Below are 19,923 nucleotides of genomic sequence, written 5' to 3'. Positions count from 1 at the left end.
GTCACTACAATTTTGTTATGACTAACTTTACTTTTTTACACTGGGTTGGCTTTAAAATTGGGTGAATAATTAGGGATGATACATCTGATCAATTTTTGCAGTATATAGAAAGCAGAACGCCATATGACTGCATCCAGTAAGTCAGATGTTTATAGCTACGGAATGATGATATTAGAAATCGTTGGAGGGAGAAAGAACTTCAAAGCAATGGCAGACCGCAGTAGTGAAATTTATTTTCCAGACTGGGTTTATGACAGTTTTGATAAGTACTATGATTTGGTCACTCCTGATACCAGTCTTGTTAGTCCTGAGACTGATGCTAATCCTAAGACTAAAGAAATTACAAAAAAGATGATGATAGTGGGTTTATGGTGCATACAGATAAAGCCAGAAAATAGACCTTCAATTAGCATGGTTGTCACCATGTTGGAAGGAAGCATCATGGACCTGCAAATGCCACCAAAACCAGAATTCAATTAGAGTGCCATTTGAAGATTATTAAATGATGCAATATTGTTTTTGTTTCCACAGTATTCTGAACAATAAAACAAAATCAAGCCTGTATAACATTTGGCTTGAATGTAATCTGTGATCAAAGTAATTTCTTAATTCTGTTTTGTGTGGTGAGATTATATTGGAAAACAAATATTGTTTAAATGCTTGTTGACCTCATAATGTTGTAAAAGAGTCGCACAAATAATTGTTTATCATATGCCAAGCTAGTAATAGGGAGATATATATTCCCTTAGCACCCATAACAGTCAACAGGATAATGTTTTCTTCATTATATTGTTTTGTGTGGTGAGATTACTATATGTTGGTTGTGGAGATTACATGTCGAAATGCAGATTAGTCTAACTGATGAAACCTTCTACTAGATAGCCAATGAGGATCATAGCAGTAGCAGAAGATCTAAATTTAAATGACCTTTGTAGTCTATCTCATGAGCAAAGAAACTCGCGAGTGCCTACCTCTCTTCCCTCAACATAGTGATTCCTCTTGGTTTTCAACTTGAAGGGCCAAAGGAAAAAAGTTAACACAAACCTAGACGATGAGAAAGAATGGAGAAAAAATGCCTTACTACAGACCTGCCAATGTATGTTAGAATTGTCTGTAAGAGGAATGTGTGCAGCTTGTTCAGTGTTCCATATTCCCTTTTGTAAGTGACAAGACAACAATGTAATGTAAAATTCTTAACTGCATCGAGCTAACATGATATGAATGAGCTATGAACACAGAAGAACAGAACGATCCATACCCATTTGACACATGAGAATCCAACCTATGCAACATGTTCATTATAGGGAGATAGTAATCTGCACAGATATATGAAGAGGTCCAGCTAATGGATTCCAAAAATCAGAGAAAGTAATATTGTAAAGCTCGTAATCGGGCACACAAGCTTGAACCCCAAAAGATTTTTTTTCTTCATATGCTGGAAACTTCATTCAGATCTCTTGCTGGATAGTGTTTGAGGAAATTCATCAAACACATTGCATGCATCAATCAATTAATACTTGCAATCAAGATATCAAGAAGATGAAACTCTAATATTTTTTAGTTTCCACTATACTTGAGTTTCTAGGTTACACATGCAAGAACATGGCCTTGACAAGCAAAGTTTCAAGCTTATTTGAGTTTCAAGAAATTTAACTGACGAAGAAGAAATCACCTGCCAATCTCAATTGCATAGTCTGACCACCACATTCTTTCGCGTCCATACCATCGCTACCACTGGACCAGAGATGATGTACTCCACAAGGGAACCAAAGAAAGGCTTCGTGGAGAGGTCGACGTAGTGTTTCTCCGCAAAGGAGCGTTCCACGCTGACCAACTTCAACCCTGATCGACGCACAAAAATAACCAAGAAAATTTCTCGTTTCTTCTCTAAAGTAGACGGGGAAAACAAAAAAAGGATTGCAGTTGGTAAAATCTTCACCTTTCAAGTAGAAACCCTTTTTCTCAAACCTACTAATGATTTCTCCAACCTTTCAACTAAAAAAAAAAGGGAAGAAGAAGGATTTTGGTGTTTCAGTAACACATCTACTGTAAATTACGCAATGCAACGCCGAAGAATAGATTAACGAAGTGAAGGAAGAAGAAATCAAGGGGGAGGGAGAGGGAGAGCACACCAGGCCGCGTTGGACGCCGTCGGGCTTGATTATGATGAAGGTCTGTCTGTTCCATCGCCACGCTCGCTTCGTTTCTATCGCTTGCTTGCTGACGTTGTCAAGGAGAATGATGACCGAAGGCACAGCTTTCATAGAGTGGGAACGGAAACCCTAATTTAACTCAGCTCCAAAGAAGATCCTAGCTAGAAGTGCGAGTCTTCCCAAGTCAAAACTACAAAAGCCAATCAATTTGCTGGCAGCGGATGCTGACCACGGACTTCCGCATGGGGCTGGCCAGCGGCTGGGCTTCCTCGGCGTGAGCGGTGTCGCCGTCCGCGGGGTGGCCGACCACGGGGTCGCCAAGGCAACAGGGGCGATAGCGTGTGCGACGAAGAGTGGAGCGGAGACCGGCGGGCGAGAATGAGCTGCCATCACCGCTGCCAATTCTGGAGGCGACGTCCGGGGGATGGAATGCAACTCTGTCACCTCGTCCTCCATGGGTCAAGCCGCCTACGCTGCTACCCTCTGCGTCCTCAGTCAAACACAAGGCAAGCTGTGCTGTGCATCGATCTAGGAAGGGGAAAAGGGAGATGAGGCCGGATGGCCAGCAGTGAGGAGGAAAGTGGTGGATATACAGTGGATGTCGCGATATAGGTTTAGGTTTAGAGGGAAGAGTGAAGTGTTGTAAATTTTGGCTAAGTATTAGTAGGAAAATTAAATTATTTTATTTTATCATAGACATCGGGTTTCAAAAACCGCTGTTAAAACTGGTGTATATTAACGAAAAAAAGACGCTCATAGATATTGGCTTAAAAAACCGATGTCTATGAGCGAAAATATGCGCTTATAGACACCGGTTTTTGGAAAAAATGGTGTAAAATACTCAAAGACATCGGTTTTTGTTTAAAACCATTGTTGTTCCACCGATGTCTATGAGGGTTTTTCTTGAAGTGCCCAATCGATCAATGGATCGATTGGGAGCTGCTGTTTGTGCGCGATAAGCCCTGGATCAATCAGCCGATCGATCCAGGCAATTCCCGAGAGCACAGAGGCGCTCTGGATCGATCGGTGAATCGATCCAAAGCCTCCCCGATTGATTGGGAGCAATCCAATCGATCGAGATCCGACCGTTGGCGTCATATTTAGCGGCTAGCGAGCTGTTCTCTCGGTAGAACTTACGGCTTTCTTCTCCAGCGAGCACAGATCTTCACAGAGTTTCTCCACAGGGTTCTCACCGCCAGATCTTGAGGGTTCTTGGAGGTTTGTCCAAGTCAAGAGGCGGATCTACAACAGAAGAAGAAATCTAGGGTTAGGGTTTTCTTGTGCTAACTTGTAAGCTTCTAGCTTGTATTTTGTTTTTTTTCGCTTCTTCTTGTAGTGTGAACTTGTAGGGCTTCTCCGCCTTTGGTAGTTACCATAAAGGAGTGTTTTATTAGTGGAGGGTGCGTGAGTGTGTGGATCCTTGGACTAGTCACCTCTTGTGAGGTGGATACCAAGTAAATTCTCTTGTTAGCATTGTGTATTTTGTTTCTTTGTATTTGCCGCTGCATATCTTGAAGAAATATGCAACGACAAGCAAGACAAGCACACTGAGCGCACCAGATTTGGCAGAAAAGCCTCTTACAAGAGTTTAAGCACTAGATCACAAAGTAGAACAAAAGAGAAGATTGTTTACAAGTGTTGTATAGATTACTAAGATCAAGGTGTTGGAGTGTATACTAAAAGCCTAACTTTTGTAAACATTTATTTTTGAAATAAAAGAATCACATTGGTCAAATGTCTATATTTATTTGTTAAATATAGTTGTTCAATTAATTTATAAAGTAGATAACATGGTGTGTGGTGTTACACACAGAAGATCATGTTATCAGCTTTTTATAAATTATAAACAGTTGCTCACGACTAAGATGGAAAGGAACAAACCATTGATATAGTCGTAGTGTAATTAGGTATTAGTTTATCTTGATTAATAAATTACACTAATACACTCTAAGTGTATTGAGTAAGACCATTTTATGTAAGCTCTTTTTATACTGACTTAATAAAAGAACTAGACCTTAGTTATTATGGAAGTATGTACTCTTAATCCTAATATAATAAACAAGCATATATATTTAGTATCTATTTCTTTAACTTGTCAAAGGGTGAGATTTAGCTTGATAAATCAATAGACCCGATAAGTTGAGAAATGATATTACTTATAGTGTGTGTTGTTGATTATAGAAGGAAAATGTGTTCTAGTAATCTAGGTTGAGAATGTCCCCAAGAGGAGCTCATAAGGATTGTCATGTTAAACCCTGCAGGTGGACTTAGTCTGACATGATAATGAAGTTGAGTGGTACTACTCTTGGAGCTAGATATTAATTAAGTGAGTTGTCAGTAACTTACTTAATTAGTGGACATTCGTTATCTTAAACACAGGGAGACTAACACACTCATGATAAGAAGAAGCTCATAATGTAATTTGGGATTGGTATGGTAGTGCGATAATAACTCTCTAGTGGAATGAGTTATGATCCTGTCCGCACACTAAGTCGATGGAAATTGGGGACGTGGCGCTCTCTACTGCCTCCCGGTGATCTTCGCAGCGACGTAGCCTCCGATGAACCTGCAACAAAGTCGAGCTGGGAAGGGGTTCCTGGTGACGACCCTTTGACGCTCAAGTCAGGCGATGACAAGAAGAGACAGAGGCAGAATAAACACTGTGGCTATAGTAGATTAAGGAGAAAAATTCTCCCTCCGTTGAAGTCCGGGGGTCTTTATATAGGACCCTGAAGAGATGTGTGCACGCTTCCCAAGGCATGCACGTCCCCTAAAGCATACCTTGGAATGGTTATGTCAGAAAAGCATGTCTGACACCATATCTCAATTGTCCGAGCATATCTCTGTCATGGCAGCGGAAACTTCCTCCGTACGATCCTTGGTACAGCCCGGCCGCCGACCATGCTGCTTGTCGGCGGCAGACGTCTTGAGAATGATATCACTAGCTGCCCCTTTTGTCCTCTTCTAAGCCCTTTGTCTTTAACCGGGCCGGTCGGGCTGACCGCTCAGCCTCCCGGGCGCCCGGGTATACACATACCTCGGACTGGGTGAGCCAGTCGGTCGGTCATATACTCGGATGGGGGCACCGGCTAGTTGTTCTGCCGTTCGACCTAGCAACCCAGCTACCCCGCATAGCGGTTCCTCTATAAAGGAGCTTGTGAGCGTCGGAAGCTCAACCCGAGGTCGAGCTGTTTTCGTGCTGGCCCGGGGTCTACCTAGGCCGGTCGGCTAAGAGATTCCTCCCTGCTCGGAAGAGCCTTTGACTTCCTCCCTGCTCGGCCTGACCTTTGACTCTCTCATGCCATTGACCCCTTCCTCTGTGGGCCCCCGCTCCTTACCACCGGATCAAGTTATTATCGATGGACTTGAGTTGTGTGTTCGGGGTGAACACGGGATACTCAAGCTCATCGGAAGACCAAAACCAATTTTTCCTCTAGGTCCCTGTCGTAGCCTCATTAGTGTCTTATAAGCCACTCATTAAAAGCCCTTCTTGGTGTCCAAGAAAGGAGGCCGACCCATTGCTTGGTGACCAAGCAATGGTCGGCCACCATCTCCTTAAGAGGGCCGACCCTCTTGCTTGGTGACCAAGCAAGTAGGGGTCGGCCATAATAAATTCAAATAGGAGGGGTGTTTTAAATTTTTAAAATCTTCTCTTTGTAGAAAACTATAAGTTTTAAAAGAGAGATTTTATTTTATTTTTTAAAAAAACTTTCCTTATTTGAATTAGGCCACATGGTTTAATAGAGAGTTTTAAAAGTTTTAAAACTTTCCTTTTTTAACCATCCTCATAGTTTTAGAAAAAAAGGAAGAGAAGTTTTAAAAATTAAAATTTTCTATTCATGTTAAAAAAGGAAATTTTTGAAGAGAAGTTTTAAATTTTAAAATATGATTTTAATTTTTTAAAACTTTCCTTTTTAACATCCACTTTAGGAAAGAGAGCTTGTAAAATTTTATAAGAGGATTTCTTCTTGTAAAATTTTATAAAAATTATTATTCCTTCCTATAAGTGGCCGACCACCCTTGCTTGGTGCCCAAGCAAGAGGCCGCCCAAGATTAAATCAAGCCAATCATTGATTTGGTGATTGATTCAATCAAGAGGGAAGAAAAGGAAAAATAAAAAGGGAAAAGGAAAAATTAGAGGAAGATTTTAATTTTTGTTAAAATTCTTTCCTTATTTGCCTTGAGCAAATAATATAAAAGAAGGGGTGAGGAGGCCTCATGAGACACAATTCTTATTCTCTTGCTTGGTGATCCTCAAGTGGCCGACCCCTCTCTCCCTCTCTTTTCCCTTTGCTCTCTTTTGCTCCTTGGTGGTGGTGGCGGCCGAATTCTAGAGGAGGAGGAGAAGCTCTTTGGGTGGTGTTCATCTTGGAGGATCGTCGCCCACACGACGTCCAAGAGGAGGCGAGGAATGCGGCAGAAGATCTCGAGGTCATTAGCTTGAAAAGAAAAGGTATAACTAGTAATTTTCTTCTGCATCATGCTAGTTATTTTTCTTTGTTAGAATTCCAAACATAATAGACATTAGATCTAGTTTTTTGAATTAGTAATTCGTGTTTGTGTTTTTCTTTTTTTTTTTCGAATTTGTGATTCGATTGTTCTTTTTGGTTAAACCTAGAGTTATATTAGGAAATTAAATATTAGCTTTCCTTAAAAGACTTTGTCTAGGAAGTGGTGGTTGCTCCCATATCCAAGAAGGTCTTGTGCCTCGTCATGTTTAACCTGGAAGCTAATTTTGGAAATTAATATTTAATGGAATTTATAACGTAGGTGGATTTGAATAAATAGTGTTAAGTTCTACTTGCGATTCAAATCTAAACCATTAAGAACATATAAGTTAAATTTGGAATTAATGATGTTAAGTTCCGTCTGCGATTCCTAATTTAACTTCTAAAGAACACAATAGGTTATTTAGGAAAGGTTCGACACTTGTACAAATTTTTTGTACAGTGGAATCGGTACGATCTTCCTAGGACTAACCAACACAGGGCTGTATTTATAGTCTTGCTCAGGGCACTTAGAAGGGTTACAGATGCCTAGGTGCGGATAAAACTTTATCCATGGCGCAACGGCTCGGTGAAGATAGAATTTTCTTGTCTGGGCACCTAGACCAGATACGGGCGTCCTGACCGCCCGGACAGTCAATAGTCTATTGATTATCTAGTCCCCCCCTCCCCGTTTTGGCTTCAATCACTTGGGTGATTCCGACCATCTAGAATAGGGCTCACCCGAACCTATTTTCTGACCTTCTCCTTGAGCAAGCTTCCACTCTGGATTCTCGTACCTCAGAAATGTCGTGCGCTTTCTTCTCATCCGCTAGCTTACTCTTGCGCAACTCCTCATCCCTCAGACACACCGAGCCTGTCGACTCTCTCTCGTGCCGTCATTTAGCTAGCTGTGTGTTTCGCTCGATTTCTTGTGCTTTTAAGTTCTTACACACTTAGACACAAGGATCAAATCATAACAAGACCTAACTTGACTTGGTTACTCACATCAAAACTACCACGGGGTACTTACAGACGCCTCCCCTTGAATTATATATCACTTAATTAAGTTTAATTAATGTTTCAATTTTAATTTTTAAGTTCAAGTTTAATTTTAAAATTTTAATTTTAAATTAATTAAGTTGGTTAAATTATATACTTTAAAAGATTATCTTTATTGTTTAACTTTTTATTAATTTTTAATTCATTTTTTTTAAATTGGTTAAGTTATCTTTGTTTTAAAAATTATTCAAATTTTTATTATTTTATTATTTTTGAATTAATTAACTTGTTTGTATTTATGATTTTATCTTTAGTGTTTAGCTTTTTATTAATTTTTTTATTTTGAATTAGTATGATTTAATTTTGATTTTATTAAATTAGTTTTATCTATAGATTTATTCTTAAGATTTAAATTCTTGTTTATTAAATTATTTTTATTTTGGATATAAATTCCTAAATTGACATTATATAGATTATCAAATATTTTATTAAGAAATTTATTAATTTTGTCTAGATCTATATTGACTTCATCATTTTTATCATTTGAATTTTTAGATCTATTTAAGTTTGAATTATTATTTAAATTAAATTTTTTGTTATTATTTGAATTTTTAAGATTTTTATTGATTAATTTATTCAAATTCAGATTTAGTAAATTAATTAAATTTTAATTTTTATTAATTAATATATTTGATTTAAAAATTTTTGAAATAATTAAATCTAATTTTTTTATTAATTATTTTATTTAATTTCAAATTTTCTGAATTAATTAAATCTAAATTATTTAATATGTTTAAGGAAGTATTTTCATAAATATCTAAATTATCATGCAAATTTATAGAAAATATTTTTCTAAACTATCATGTATATTATTTAAATTGCTACGGACAGAGATATTTTGGTAAATATTACTAATCTTAAACACGACCTCTAATTATGTAAAGTTTTATGCTGATTCAGACTCGTATTTAGATTTGACTTTGACTTAATTCTTCAGTTTTAATAGATCCTCATGAAGTTTGGTCAGGTGAGTCTAAAACTTATAAGCATCTGGTGTTTTCCAATTCTACATTTAATTTCGTTAGACAATAAACTTAAAATTAAACTTATTACCTTTGTGTTTGCTTATATGTCTTGAGCGGATCACCTTAGTGCTATGCCACAATGGAAGCCATTCATCATTACGAAGCATTCCAACCGACACTTCCATACTCTATAGTAGTCTATTTTGTGTGGAGGTGGTTCGTTGACATTTCACCCGAACGTCTCTTTATGCTCCATTTTCTCTTGCACAACACAATTAAAAAGAAATTCCAAGATTAAGTCTTGGGATAAGTAGTGTGGGAGGAGAAAGAAAAAAAATAAGGCCCGAGTGATGTTATGCTAATTTCGAGTAATTCGAAGAAACCACAGTGAAAAACTTATCTGAAGAGGTTACTGTACCGGTTCAGATTGATTCAAAAAGCTTAAAATTGAAAAAGTAAAGCGGAAAAACAACAACAGAAATTAAACCTCCTTCTTGATTGATGATTGCACCAATTCAGAGTTAGCAGAACTCTGATACCACTTGTAGGAATGAAGCGTACGTGAAAGGGGGGGGGAGAGGTGAATCACGTGATTTTAATTACTTGTTTTTTTAGTTTTACAAAAAATTGAGTATGCAATGGAATTAAATAAAATACAAGAAAACAAAAGCACATAACGAGTTACTTGGTTTGGAGTTTTCGACGATTCCTACTCCAAGACCCGCTATCCCTTGGACCGTATCGATGAACGACAAACGGTTGCGCAAAAGCTTGCAGAAGAGATGTGTTTGAAGATTTGGCCAAGGCTTTCTTTTATTGAGCATTGAAGGTGCCTTCAACCGTCTAAATTTTATCCTAAGAAAGCAGTGCCTTATTATTGCTAAGGTCTTCTGTGTCATCCGACCGAAGGCACCTTCAAATGTGTCGAAGTCCCTCCCGCATGGAGTCTTTGACCAAGCCTCCAAGGCTCCTCCACTCACACAGGAGGTGCCTTGAGTTCACTCAAGCCTAAATTTGTTTCTTTCATTCTGCAAAATGTGTTAGTCCAAAAACTAAAGTGTACCCTGCAACACGAAGTTAGGACAATCATAATATAACAATATTAGTTAGTTATTGTCTTTCCAAGATAAGGAATTAGTCATGGTTTTAGTTTAGGTTTCTAAAATATACTTAAATTGACCTATACCTAAAGTCCCTAATTGAGACTCGTCCTCACTGGAACTCTCTCCTCTAATGACTTATCTTACTTACCATGCATAATCGATTAACTTCCTTACGGTCCACCAAGTCTTCTCGCTAGTTGTCAAGTCCGCAGACCCAACTAAACTTCGACCAACTGTTAGGTCCCGCAGACCCAGTTGGACTTCTCACCAGATATCAGGTCACTTCTTGACCTATCTGGGCTTCTACACTTGCTATAAGGTCATTTAGACCTAACTGGATTTTAACCAAGTGTCAGATGAGTCAAATCCTGCACATTTGGTAGGAAGGTTATATCACAACACATTTAACGTTAATTCAATTATTATTCATCAAAACTTAGGTTTGATCATTGATGCCAACTGCACTAACGATCTTCTCCTTTTTGATGCAATGATAATCTAATTAAAGTTAGAAAAATAATGCAACAAGAAATAGTAATAAAAATAATTTTTATTTTTCACTTTTATTTATACACTTTAATCTTATAATTTTTTATTAACCTTCTTTTATATATTTATTTTTTGATTTTTATTAAAATTTAAATTTTTTAAAAATATGGATAAATTTATAGGATTATGAGTTTAATGACATAATTTATATTCAAAAATAAATTTTTTAGGACGATGACTTTTATATGAAACTACTTGATTATTCGATGAAATATTTAATTTTCTATTTGGTTTAATTTGGTTCAGTTTAAATAAAGGAAATTATTTTTTATTTTAATTTAAGGTTTACAGACAAGAAGGGTATTTTTAAAATCAGGTGTTTTTTTTTTGGGAAATATGAAAATCTTAATGCACCTTTTGGGAATTCAAAACTTTGAGTGCATCTTTGGGAAATTATCGTTTTTTCTATTTTAATATTTATTATAATTTATTATTTTTTATATTTCTATTTTTTTTACATTTCTCTAATTAATACATTAAAAACACAGATAGTTTCAAATTTGTATATAAAATAAATTAAAGAATGCTAAAAAAAATGAAATGATTATAATAATTAAAGATATAATTTGCTTGCTATTTAATAATTAGTATGTTTATTTATATAATAACTAAAAATTAATATAAAATCTACTAAAATGATCATATTTTTTATTTAAAAAATTATTTTCGTATTTATTGATGAGTTGAAGTATAAAAAAATTTGTATTTTATTATATTAAGTTAATTGAATTTTTACTCTTTCTTTAAGGGGAGCTTATTCTTTGTTTTTTTTTAAAATTGATTTATTATCTACTGTTTTCTATTAAAAAATGATTTATTAACCTATAATCAAGTTCACCATGGAGCTAAATTTGGATGTCACACATAAAATATATGTAAAAAAATACCCTTTTTAGAAATGAAAAATGAATACAGTGAAAAAATAAAACTATTTTCATTTTTTTAATACTTATCTTTTTAATACAAATCAGTATAATAAAAGTTTTTATTGCCGGCCCAAATCTTTGCAATCCATAGATTCGTTTTCCGAATCTTGATGAAATTCTATCTATCGCTATCCATCATAACGTCCGTCACGTTACCCAAAGATCTACCCAAGGAAAAGTACGTGGTTCCCATCATCTATTCGCTTTGCTGTTGAACTGGTAGAGACTGTGTGTCCGAATTCATTGATGCTCAGTACAGCGACTGGAAACCCTAGTTATCCTCCGTCTATATAAGCCATGCTTTACAACCGAGGGGAAGAGGAGCGGACTTCAGCAGCAAGGAGCCGCCATGGTTATTCGAAGCCCTAATCCTCTCGTCCAGTCCTCTTCTTCCTCATCCTTTCTAATCTTCCATCTTTTTTTTGTGTATTGACGTAGGGTATCGATTTAGTCGCCGGCGGTCGTAGCAAGAAAACTCGTCGCACAGCCCCCAAATCCGACGATGTCTATCTCAAGCTCATAGTTAGGGTATGATTTACTCACACGTATATATTGTTTCTTATTAGGTGACTCATTTGGAGATTAGAGGAATTTGATCTCTTCTTGTTGTTTGGATCATCAGCTCTACAGGTTTCTGGTGCGTAGGACTGGAAGCAAGTTCAACGCCGTGATCCTCAAACGGCTCTTCATGAGCAAGACCAACCGGCCTCCCCTATCCCTTAGGAGGCTGATCAAGTTCATGGAAGGAAAGGTTGAATATTTTTTTCATCACTGTTTTTTTCCGTGGAAGTCTTTTGTTAATTCATTTCATCCTCTGTATATGATCTGCATTAATTTGTTGGTTTGGATTAGGAAGACAAAATTGCCGTGATTGTTGGGACGGTGACTGATGATAAGAGAGTATACGAGGTGCCTGCTATTAAGGTGACGGCTCTTAGGTTCACGGAGACTGCAAGGGCGAGGATCTTGAAGGCAGGAGGAGAGTGCCTCACGTTCGACCAGCTTGCTCTACGAGCTCCTCTTGGGAAGAACACTGTAAGTCTAACCGTTTGTTGTCCATATTGTTTTTTTGGTGTGTAATTTCTTATCTGTATAAATCCTTCTTGCTAATAATTATATTATGTTTTATGCTAATTATTAAAAATCACATCTATTGTTTTATTTCATTTTATATGCTGATTATGTCACTTAATTTTAAAACGGATAATTTCTTGTAAGGATTTTTCAAAGCTTCTTATGTATCTTTTTTGTCTCTTAGTTTTACTTCCATATACTTTGTTACTACAAATTGCATTCTATGTTGGTTGAAGATGTTGTTGGTTTATAAAAGTTACATCTTTTGTTTAAACACCTTTTCATTAGACTGTTTCTAATAGCTTGGTTTATTTTCAACATCATGTGATGTTGAAGCGCTTGAACATCTGTGTAGGATACAATTGAATTGCTCATGTGTCAATTCCTACTCAATTATGTTCAGTGACAACTACAAGCAATCTTCTAACACATTTTGGGTAGTTTTGTTTATCTAGTGATGCTGCACAGGCTAGAATGCCCTTCTAACTGTGTGGTTTGATAACATCCTTAACTTTTGCTGAGCGTTAACAGCGTAGGCAAAAATACCAAGGGCTTTCTCTGTTCATTTGCTACTCTACAATTTATTTAGAGTTTGTGTGTATGTATTTAAATGTTGAAAAAATAATATTATGTCATAAGTATTGACACTTTTTGAGCTATTTCTTGTTTGAATGTCTTGTTCTTTTGGTTCCCGATGATGTTTATCATTCTTTACCATGCTAATGCTGAGATACTTTGATGAATGTTCAATGTATATCCTGAGGGAACTTATCATTCTTCTTTGAACTGCATAGTTTTAGGTTTCTAGAGGTATCTTACCATCATAGTGAAAATTCCAATTTTTGAACGTTTTGTCGAGGTAGTATTCTTTTTCACTCTTTGTAAAATTGTCAATTATCTGTCTGAACCAACTTGTTGATTGCAATGATGATATTGTTATTAACCCAGCTCATTATGAGATATTCCATCTTTTGGAACATCAAAGAATACATTTCATGACAATATCTGAGGTCATTATGAGATTCTCTAGTAATTCATATTAACGCACTATTCTGTTCTTGTTCTCAATTATGCTTATCATTCCTTACCATGCTAATACTGAAAACATTTGATGGACTTTCAATGTGCAATTTTAGGTTATTTTTGTTCTTAATTCTATTAGCCGCGAGAGCTATGAGAATCTATTTTCAGTTTTTATAATTATGAAATTCTCAATCTTTGAGCTTTTGTCAACGTGGTATCCATTTGCATTAATACAGTAATGCCATATATCAGTTTGAATCATACTCTAATCGTGCAATGATGATATTGATATAAACCCAGCTCTATGAGATTTTTCCAATTTTTTGGAACAATCAAAGAATATATGTCACGACAATATCTGAGCAAACCTAAGTTCTGTAGCCTTTCATATTACATTCTAGTATTTCATATTCTTTTTGAAATTGAACGTCTTGAATGTTTTCAAATAGTAAAGACTTCACTGAAATTTTTGCTGACTTCAATGATGTGTTTCATGACAATATCTGAGGTCATTATGAAATTCTCTAGTAATTCTTATTATCCCATTATCCTATTTTTCTTGTTACCAATTATGCTTATCATTCCTGACCATGCTAATACTGAAAACATTTGATGGATTTTCAATGTGCAATTTGAGGTTATTTTTGTTCTTAATTATTTTAGCCGCCAGAGCTATGAGAATCTACTTCCAGTTTTTATAATTCTGAAATTCTCAATCTTTGAGCTTTTGTCAACGTGGTATCCTTTTCCATCAACACAGTAATGTCATATATCAGTCTGAATCATACTCTAATTGTGCAATGATGATATTGATATAAACCCAGCTCTATGAGATTTTTCCAATTTTTTGGAACAATCAAAGAATATATTTCACGACAATATCTGAGCAAACCTAATTTCTGTGACCTTTTTCATTTTGCATTATAGTATTTCATATTCTTTTTTAAACTGAAGGTCTTTAAATAATTTCAAATAGTAAAGACTGCACTGAAATCATTGCTGAATGCAATGATGATATTGTTATTAACCCAACTCATGATGAGATCTTCCATGTTTTGGAACATCAAAGGATATGTTTCACGGCAATATCTGAGGTCATTATGAGATTCTTTAGTTATTTTTATTAAGACCCACTATCCTATATTTCTTGTTCCTATTTATCCTTCATCTCATGTTTAGTGTTAACTAGTTCGTTATTTTTTTTCCTATTTATGCTTATCATTCCTTACCATGCTAATAATGATATTGATATCCCTTTCCATCAGTACAGTGATGTCATATATCAGTCTGAATCATACTTGAATTGTGCAAATGATGATATTGATATAAACCCAGCTCTATGAGATTTTCCAATTTTTTGGAACACTCAAAGAATATATTTCACGACAATATCTGAGCAAATCTACGTTCTGTTGCCTTTTCATTTTGCATTCTAATATTTCATATTCTTTTTCAAACTGGACGTCTTTGAATGATTTCAAATAGTAAATACTGTACTGAAATCATTGCTGATTTCAATGATGATATTGTTATTAACCCAGCTCATTATGAGATCTTCCATGTTTTGGAACATCAAAGAATATCTTTCATGACAATATCTGAGGTCATTATGAGATTCTCCTAGTAATTCTAATACTGAACATTTGATGAACTTTCAATGTAATCTGAGGTTATTTTTGCCCTTTATTCTATTAACTGCCATTGTTAATACAGTAATGTCATATATCAGTCTGAATCATACTCTAATTGTGCAATGATGATATTGATATAAACCCAGCTCTATGAGATTTTCCAATTTTTTGGATCAATCAAAGAATATATTTTACTACAATATCTGAGCAAACCTAAGTTCTGTAGCCTTTTCATTTTGCATTCTAGTGTTTCATATTCGTTTTGAAACTGAACGTCTTTGAATGATTTCAAATAATAAAGACTGCATTTAAATCATTGCTGAATTTTTGTTTGTGAAGCAATTTATTTGATGTGACAAAAGCTTTTTCTACTTGTATAGATTATCCTGAGAGGTCCCAAGAACGCAAGAGAAGCTGTTAAGCACTTTGGTAGAGCTCCTGGTGTACCACACAGCCATACAAAGCCCTACGTGCGATCCAAGGGGAGGAAGTTTGAGAAGGCAAGGGGTAGAAGGAACAGCAGAGGATTCAGGGTTTGAGTTGGTCTATTCGATACTTTGGGAGTTGTATTGGAGTGCAAAAATCTTCCATCATGTTTCTTTCTTCTGTTCTATTTTGCATCGCCAGGGATTTGTCAATTTCGCTTAGATATCTCATGCCTTTTTGAGTTGATTCGTTAATGATCAAACCAAAATGTAGTTTGCATTTGGTTTCTTAAAATGCATATCTTTGTAGGTTGTGATGTTGTCAATATAATTGCAATGTCAGTTCAATCTCTTTACTACGTCAATATAATTCTTTTTTAAAAAATTATTTCTAGATTTGTTATGTTTAATTATTAGTTTTTACAAGTTTATTTTTATTTTTTATTGACCTTGTTCAAAAATATTTATTAAAGAATTTATTGTTTTTTTTATCTAGTTTCGTTGACCTTATAATTTATTTGGGCAAAATATTATTATAAAAATGAAACCTAAATTTATTTTTAAAATAAATTTTAAACCATTTAAGCTATTAAAAGAATTTTAAATTATTATATATATTTAATAAATATTATAATGTTTATAAAATTAAATTGTATGTGATCTTGTTCGAGAGTTGAGTCGACAGATGTTGGGGACGTGACGCTTTTTGTTGGCTCCGCGTGTACTTCGGGATGAGGTGGACCTTCGGTGAATCTGTAACAAAGTCGAGCCGGGAGGAGTTTCCCTGCAACGACCCTTCGACGCTCATGTCAGGCAGCGAAGAAGAGAGGTAGAGTAACGTTACTGTGGCTACAATAATGAGAAATTGCATACCTCCGATGAAGTCTGGGGGTTTTTTATATAGGACCCCGGAGAGGCGCGTGCACGTTTTTTGATGCATGTACGCTTCTCCAAACATACTTCAAACATGGATGTCAGAAAAACATGTCTGACGTCATTCCGCAATCGTCCGAGTATATTTCTGGTATGACAGTGAAAGCTCCCACCGTACGATCCTCTGTACGGCTCGACCGCCGACCATGCTGTTTGTCGGCGATCGGTGTCTCGAGGCTGATATCGTCAGCTGCTCCGTTTGTATCCTTCTGGGTTTTGTCATCTAATGGTCCGGTCGGGACGACCACTCGGTTCTCCTGGCATACGGGGATGTGAGTGTATCGGACTGACCGGGAAAGTCCACGGTCACATGCTCGGATGAGATTGCGCCTTCTTGTTTTGCGATTCTTCTGAGTGGCCTGGCCGCTCGGAACGACATTTCTTTTACCTTGAGCGTCGGAAACCCGATCCGTGGTCGAGCTGTCTTCCGTCCGGCCTGGGAGATTTCCGGTCGGATGATCGGATGACCTATCCGCTCGGCAGGACTTTAGGGTTGACCCTCCTGACCTTTGACCACCTACCTGCCCGCGTAGGTCCTCCGTCCTTACCACCGGATCACGTGCCTCCCTCTCAAGTCTAGTCGAAGGAGGCGCTAAGTCCGACTGACTGGATTACAAGTCTATCCGAGTGACAGTCGATCTACCACTTTCGATAATGCCCTTCCGCCCAGCCTAAATGGAGTCACGTGCTGTCGTTCGGCCGACTACTGATGATTGTCTTGTCGACCCGCTGACGATCAACCCTGACGCCCCTCGTATCTCCTTGGAATGCGCGCAAATCCTTGCCATTAAGGCTGAGCACGCTGCCCCTGCTCCGTAATGGGGCTGATTAAATGCGCTCCTATGACCAGATGCCACGTGGCGCTGTTGCCGTCATCGTACGACGGCGGCGTCGCGTCCGATGGGACCTTTGGCGGTTTGAAACGAACGGTCAGATATGGGCCTCGAGTCCCGTGACCTGAATCCGACGGCTCGGCGGGACCGAGCTCAACCTTATAAAGCTCTCGTCGTTCTCCTCCGCCGCACTTTCGCCTTCGCGTGTCCATAAGCCTTCTCTTGCGTTCAGTGCTCCGACGACTTTGTTCCTCGGCATTCCGGCGACCCCTCGCCCTCTTCTTTCGGCCGCCTTCTTTTCCGTAAGGATTCCTTGCCTCTTGCTCTTCTGTTCTCGCGTTTTTTCCCGCATTCTTCGCTATGTTTGTGCTCCGTGGTTACTGTTCCTATCGTCTTTCCGTCGAGCCCCCTGCTCTTCCTTCTGCCTTTGGTCTTTCCACTATTCCGACAATGGCCAGCTCTTCTCGTCCTTCCGAGCTTGCCCTGGGTCCCTGGTTCACGACTATGCAGTTGTGCTTCGACGAGCGGGATGCAGAGAGCCTAATTAGCACTTTTGACCTTCCGTCCGACTTCGAACTCATCCTGCCCTCACCTTCTGCCCGACCCCATAAGCCGCTGCGCGACACAATCTGTTTTTTCCACGATCAGTTTGTGGCCGGGCTGCGATTTCCTCTCCATCCTTTCATCGTTCAAGTCTGTAATTTCTTCGGTATTCCGCTCGGCCAGTTGGTGCCAAATTCCTTTCGCCTTTTGTGTGGAGTTGTTGTGTTATTCAAAATCCACAACATCTCTCTCCGTCTGGAGGTTTTTTACTATTTCTATTACCCCAAGCAATCCAAGCTGGACACTTATCTGTTCCAGTCTCGGATCAGCTTGGTCTTCTTCGATAAAATGTCCACCTCCAACAAACATTGGAAGGAATACTTTTTCTTCCTCCGTCTCCCCGGACGGCTTCCCTTCTTGACCAAGTGGCAGGTCGGACCACCGACTTCACCCGAGCTGAAGAGGTACAAGACTCGGCCGAATTATCTCCAGGCTGCGAATATGCTGGCTGGCCTCAAGCTCGATATCAATAAGCTTCTATCAGAAGGGGTGATGTATATGTTCGGCCTGAGCCCGAGCCGAACCAAACTCCCGAACAGCTTTGGTAAGGTATTTACTTATCCTTTCACTTTATGTCTAACTGATTTTCTCCTCTTTCTTTCGCAACTAACATCGTGATGGAGTCCATGCTGCTCGGAATCTTGAAGAAGAAGGCAGTAGCAATTGAGGCAGCAGCAGTCAAGGAAATGGAGCAGCTGAACATCGCTCCGGTCGGCTCTCACGAAGGTGAGAGCGAAGCGGACGCTGGGGAGTCGGCCGCTTAGATCGCCCCTACGGAGGCGACGGGCGAAGCAACCACCAGCAGGGAGCCTGCTACTCGGGATGACGGCTCCGACCCAGAGGATGAGCTTCCCCTCGGGCGGAAGAGGCGTCGAACAGAGATGCCTCTGTGCTCGGCTACATCCGCAGTACAGGCATCCGAGCGGACGGGCCCTCTTTCTCCCCGAGGCCAGGCTCCTTCTGTCGAAGCCCTTTCCTCCAACCAGACCCCCTCCCAGCTACAATTGCCAGCAGATCCCATCGCAGCTTAGCCGGTCAGCTCCCTGCCTCCAGTGTCTCGGAGGCCTCGCCGCTCGGCCATACTCTCTGCGTCGTCTGCTCTAGCATCTGATCTCTCCGTGTCCGCTCACATGACGCCGGGCAGGCGCCGCACTGTTAAGGCCACCCTGCATCTTCCCACCGAGGATTACCTGGCGAGTTAGATCGGCCCTCGGCCCCTGAGCACATGATCGCCATTCGGGGGCCGCTTGCCGAGGTATGGGAGGATGCCCGAGCTCGCGTTGCCATAATGTCTACCGGTCTGCTGGCTAACAGTCACATGCGGCATGCCACCGGCGTAAGTCTTTTGTCCACCCAAAATTCTGTGCATCGCTTCCCCGTTCGGCGCTAACCAGCTTCTTTTTCGTTAGCGTTGGGTGGAAGACGTAGCGGTGGCCGCTCGTCTGGCGATGCTGGAAGAAGAGCTGAAGCATCTCAAGACTTCCGGCGGGCCGTCCTCTTCTCAGGGCCCTTCATATGCCGAGTTGCAGAAGGAGCTGGCCAAGACCAAGGAGCTGCTGGAGGCCGAGCGAAAGAAGACAGCCGATCAGGCGTACATGCTAGGCCAGCTCGAAAAGCAGATCAAAACCTACGACCGCAAGATAGAACTTGCGACCACTCGGAAGAATAATGCTATCGCCGATCTGGAAGCGAAGAATGTGGAGGCCTGCGCCCTGGAACAACGGGTAAAGGAATTGGCGGACCTGCTGGACGGCGAGAAGAAGGGTCGTTTGGCCGAGGTGGTGACTCTTAAGGAAGAGCTGAAGACCTTGCGGGAGGCCCTTGAGGCCTCTCGCTCTGCTCTCAAGGAGTATCAGGAGGCTGAGCCGAGACGGTTCGCCGTGCTGAGGCATAAATACATCCGCTCGGATGAGTTCGTCCAGAAGGTCTGCGATCGGCTCGTCCACGCCTTCGAGTTGGCTATTACAGCCACGGCGGATTATCTGAAGGCAAAGGGTCATCTCCCGGAGTCCTTCCTGATCCCCGTCCGCGAGCATGCCGCCCTTCTTGCCACTATGCCGAAGGATGTTTTCGATTTTCTTGAATGAAGTGTTTTTGTAATTATGCCGCTCGATAGGCGAACCTCCCCTTTTATGAAAATTTTGTTGCGCTTCGCTAGT

The 19,923-nt window shown here is 39.2% G+C and overlaps 1 protein-coding gene and 1 non-coding gene across 2 annotated transcripts; both read left to right on the top strand.

Annotated features, from left to right (window-relative positions):
* Positions 1 to 11,482: 11,482 nt before the first annotated feature.
* On the top strand, positions 11,483 to 15,743 carry LOC122024206 (60S ribosomal protein L18-2). The gene is made up of 5 exons (XM_042582771.1): positions 11,483 to 11,594; positions 11,681 to 11,770; positions 11,865 to 11,993; positions 12,095 to 12,277; positions 15,351 to 15,743. The coding sequence occupies exons 1-5, from the start codon at positions 11,592 to 11,594 to the stop codon at positions 15,507 to 15,509; spliced, it is 564 nt and encodes a 187-aa protein (XP_042438705.1). The 5' UTR covers positions 11,483 to 11,591; the 3' UTR covers positions 15,510 to 15,743.
* Positions 13,004 to 13,085, top strand: LOC122039382. Its single transcript, XR_006128211.1, has one exon. It is a non-coding gene; the product is annotated as a small nucleolar RNA snoR53Y (small nucleolar RNA).
* Positions 15,744 to 19,923: the final 4,180 nt, after the last annotated feature.

Source organism: Zingiber officinale, chromosome 1A, assembly GCF_018446385.1.
Source record: "Zingiber officinale cultivar Zhangliang chromosome 1A, Zo_v1.1, whole genome shotgun sequence".
NCBI lineage: Eukaryota > Viridiplantae > Streptophyta > Magnoliopsida > Zingiberales > Zingiberaceae > Zingiber > Zingiber officinale.
The sequence above is the reverse complement of the archived record's forward strand: the minus strand, read 5'-3'. Positions and strand labels throughout refer to the sequence as shown.

Coding starts and splice junctions, on each gene's coding strand:
- LOC122024206 (XM_042582771.1), top strand. Junction 11,771..11,864: donor ATCTCAAGCTCATAGTTAGG/GTATGATTTACT, acceptor TTGGATCATCAG/CTCTACAGGTTTCTGGTGCG. Junction 12,278..15,350: donor CTCCTCTTGGGAAGAACACT/GTAAGTCTAACC, acceptor CTACTTGTATAG/ATTATCCTGAGAGGTCCCAA.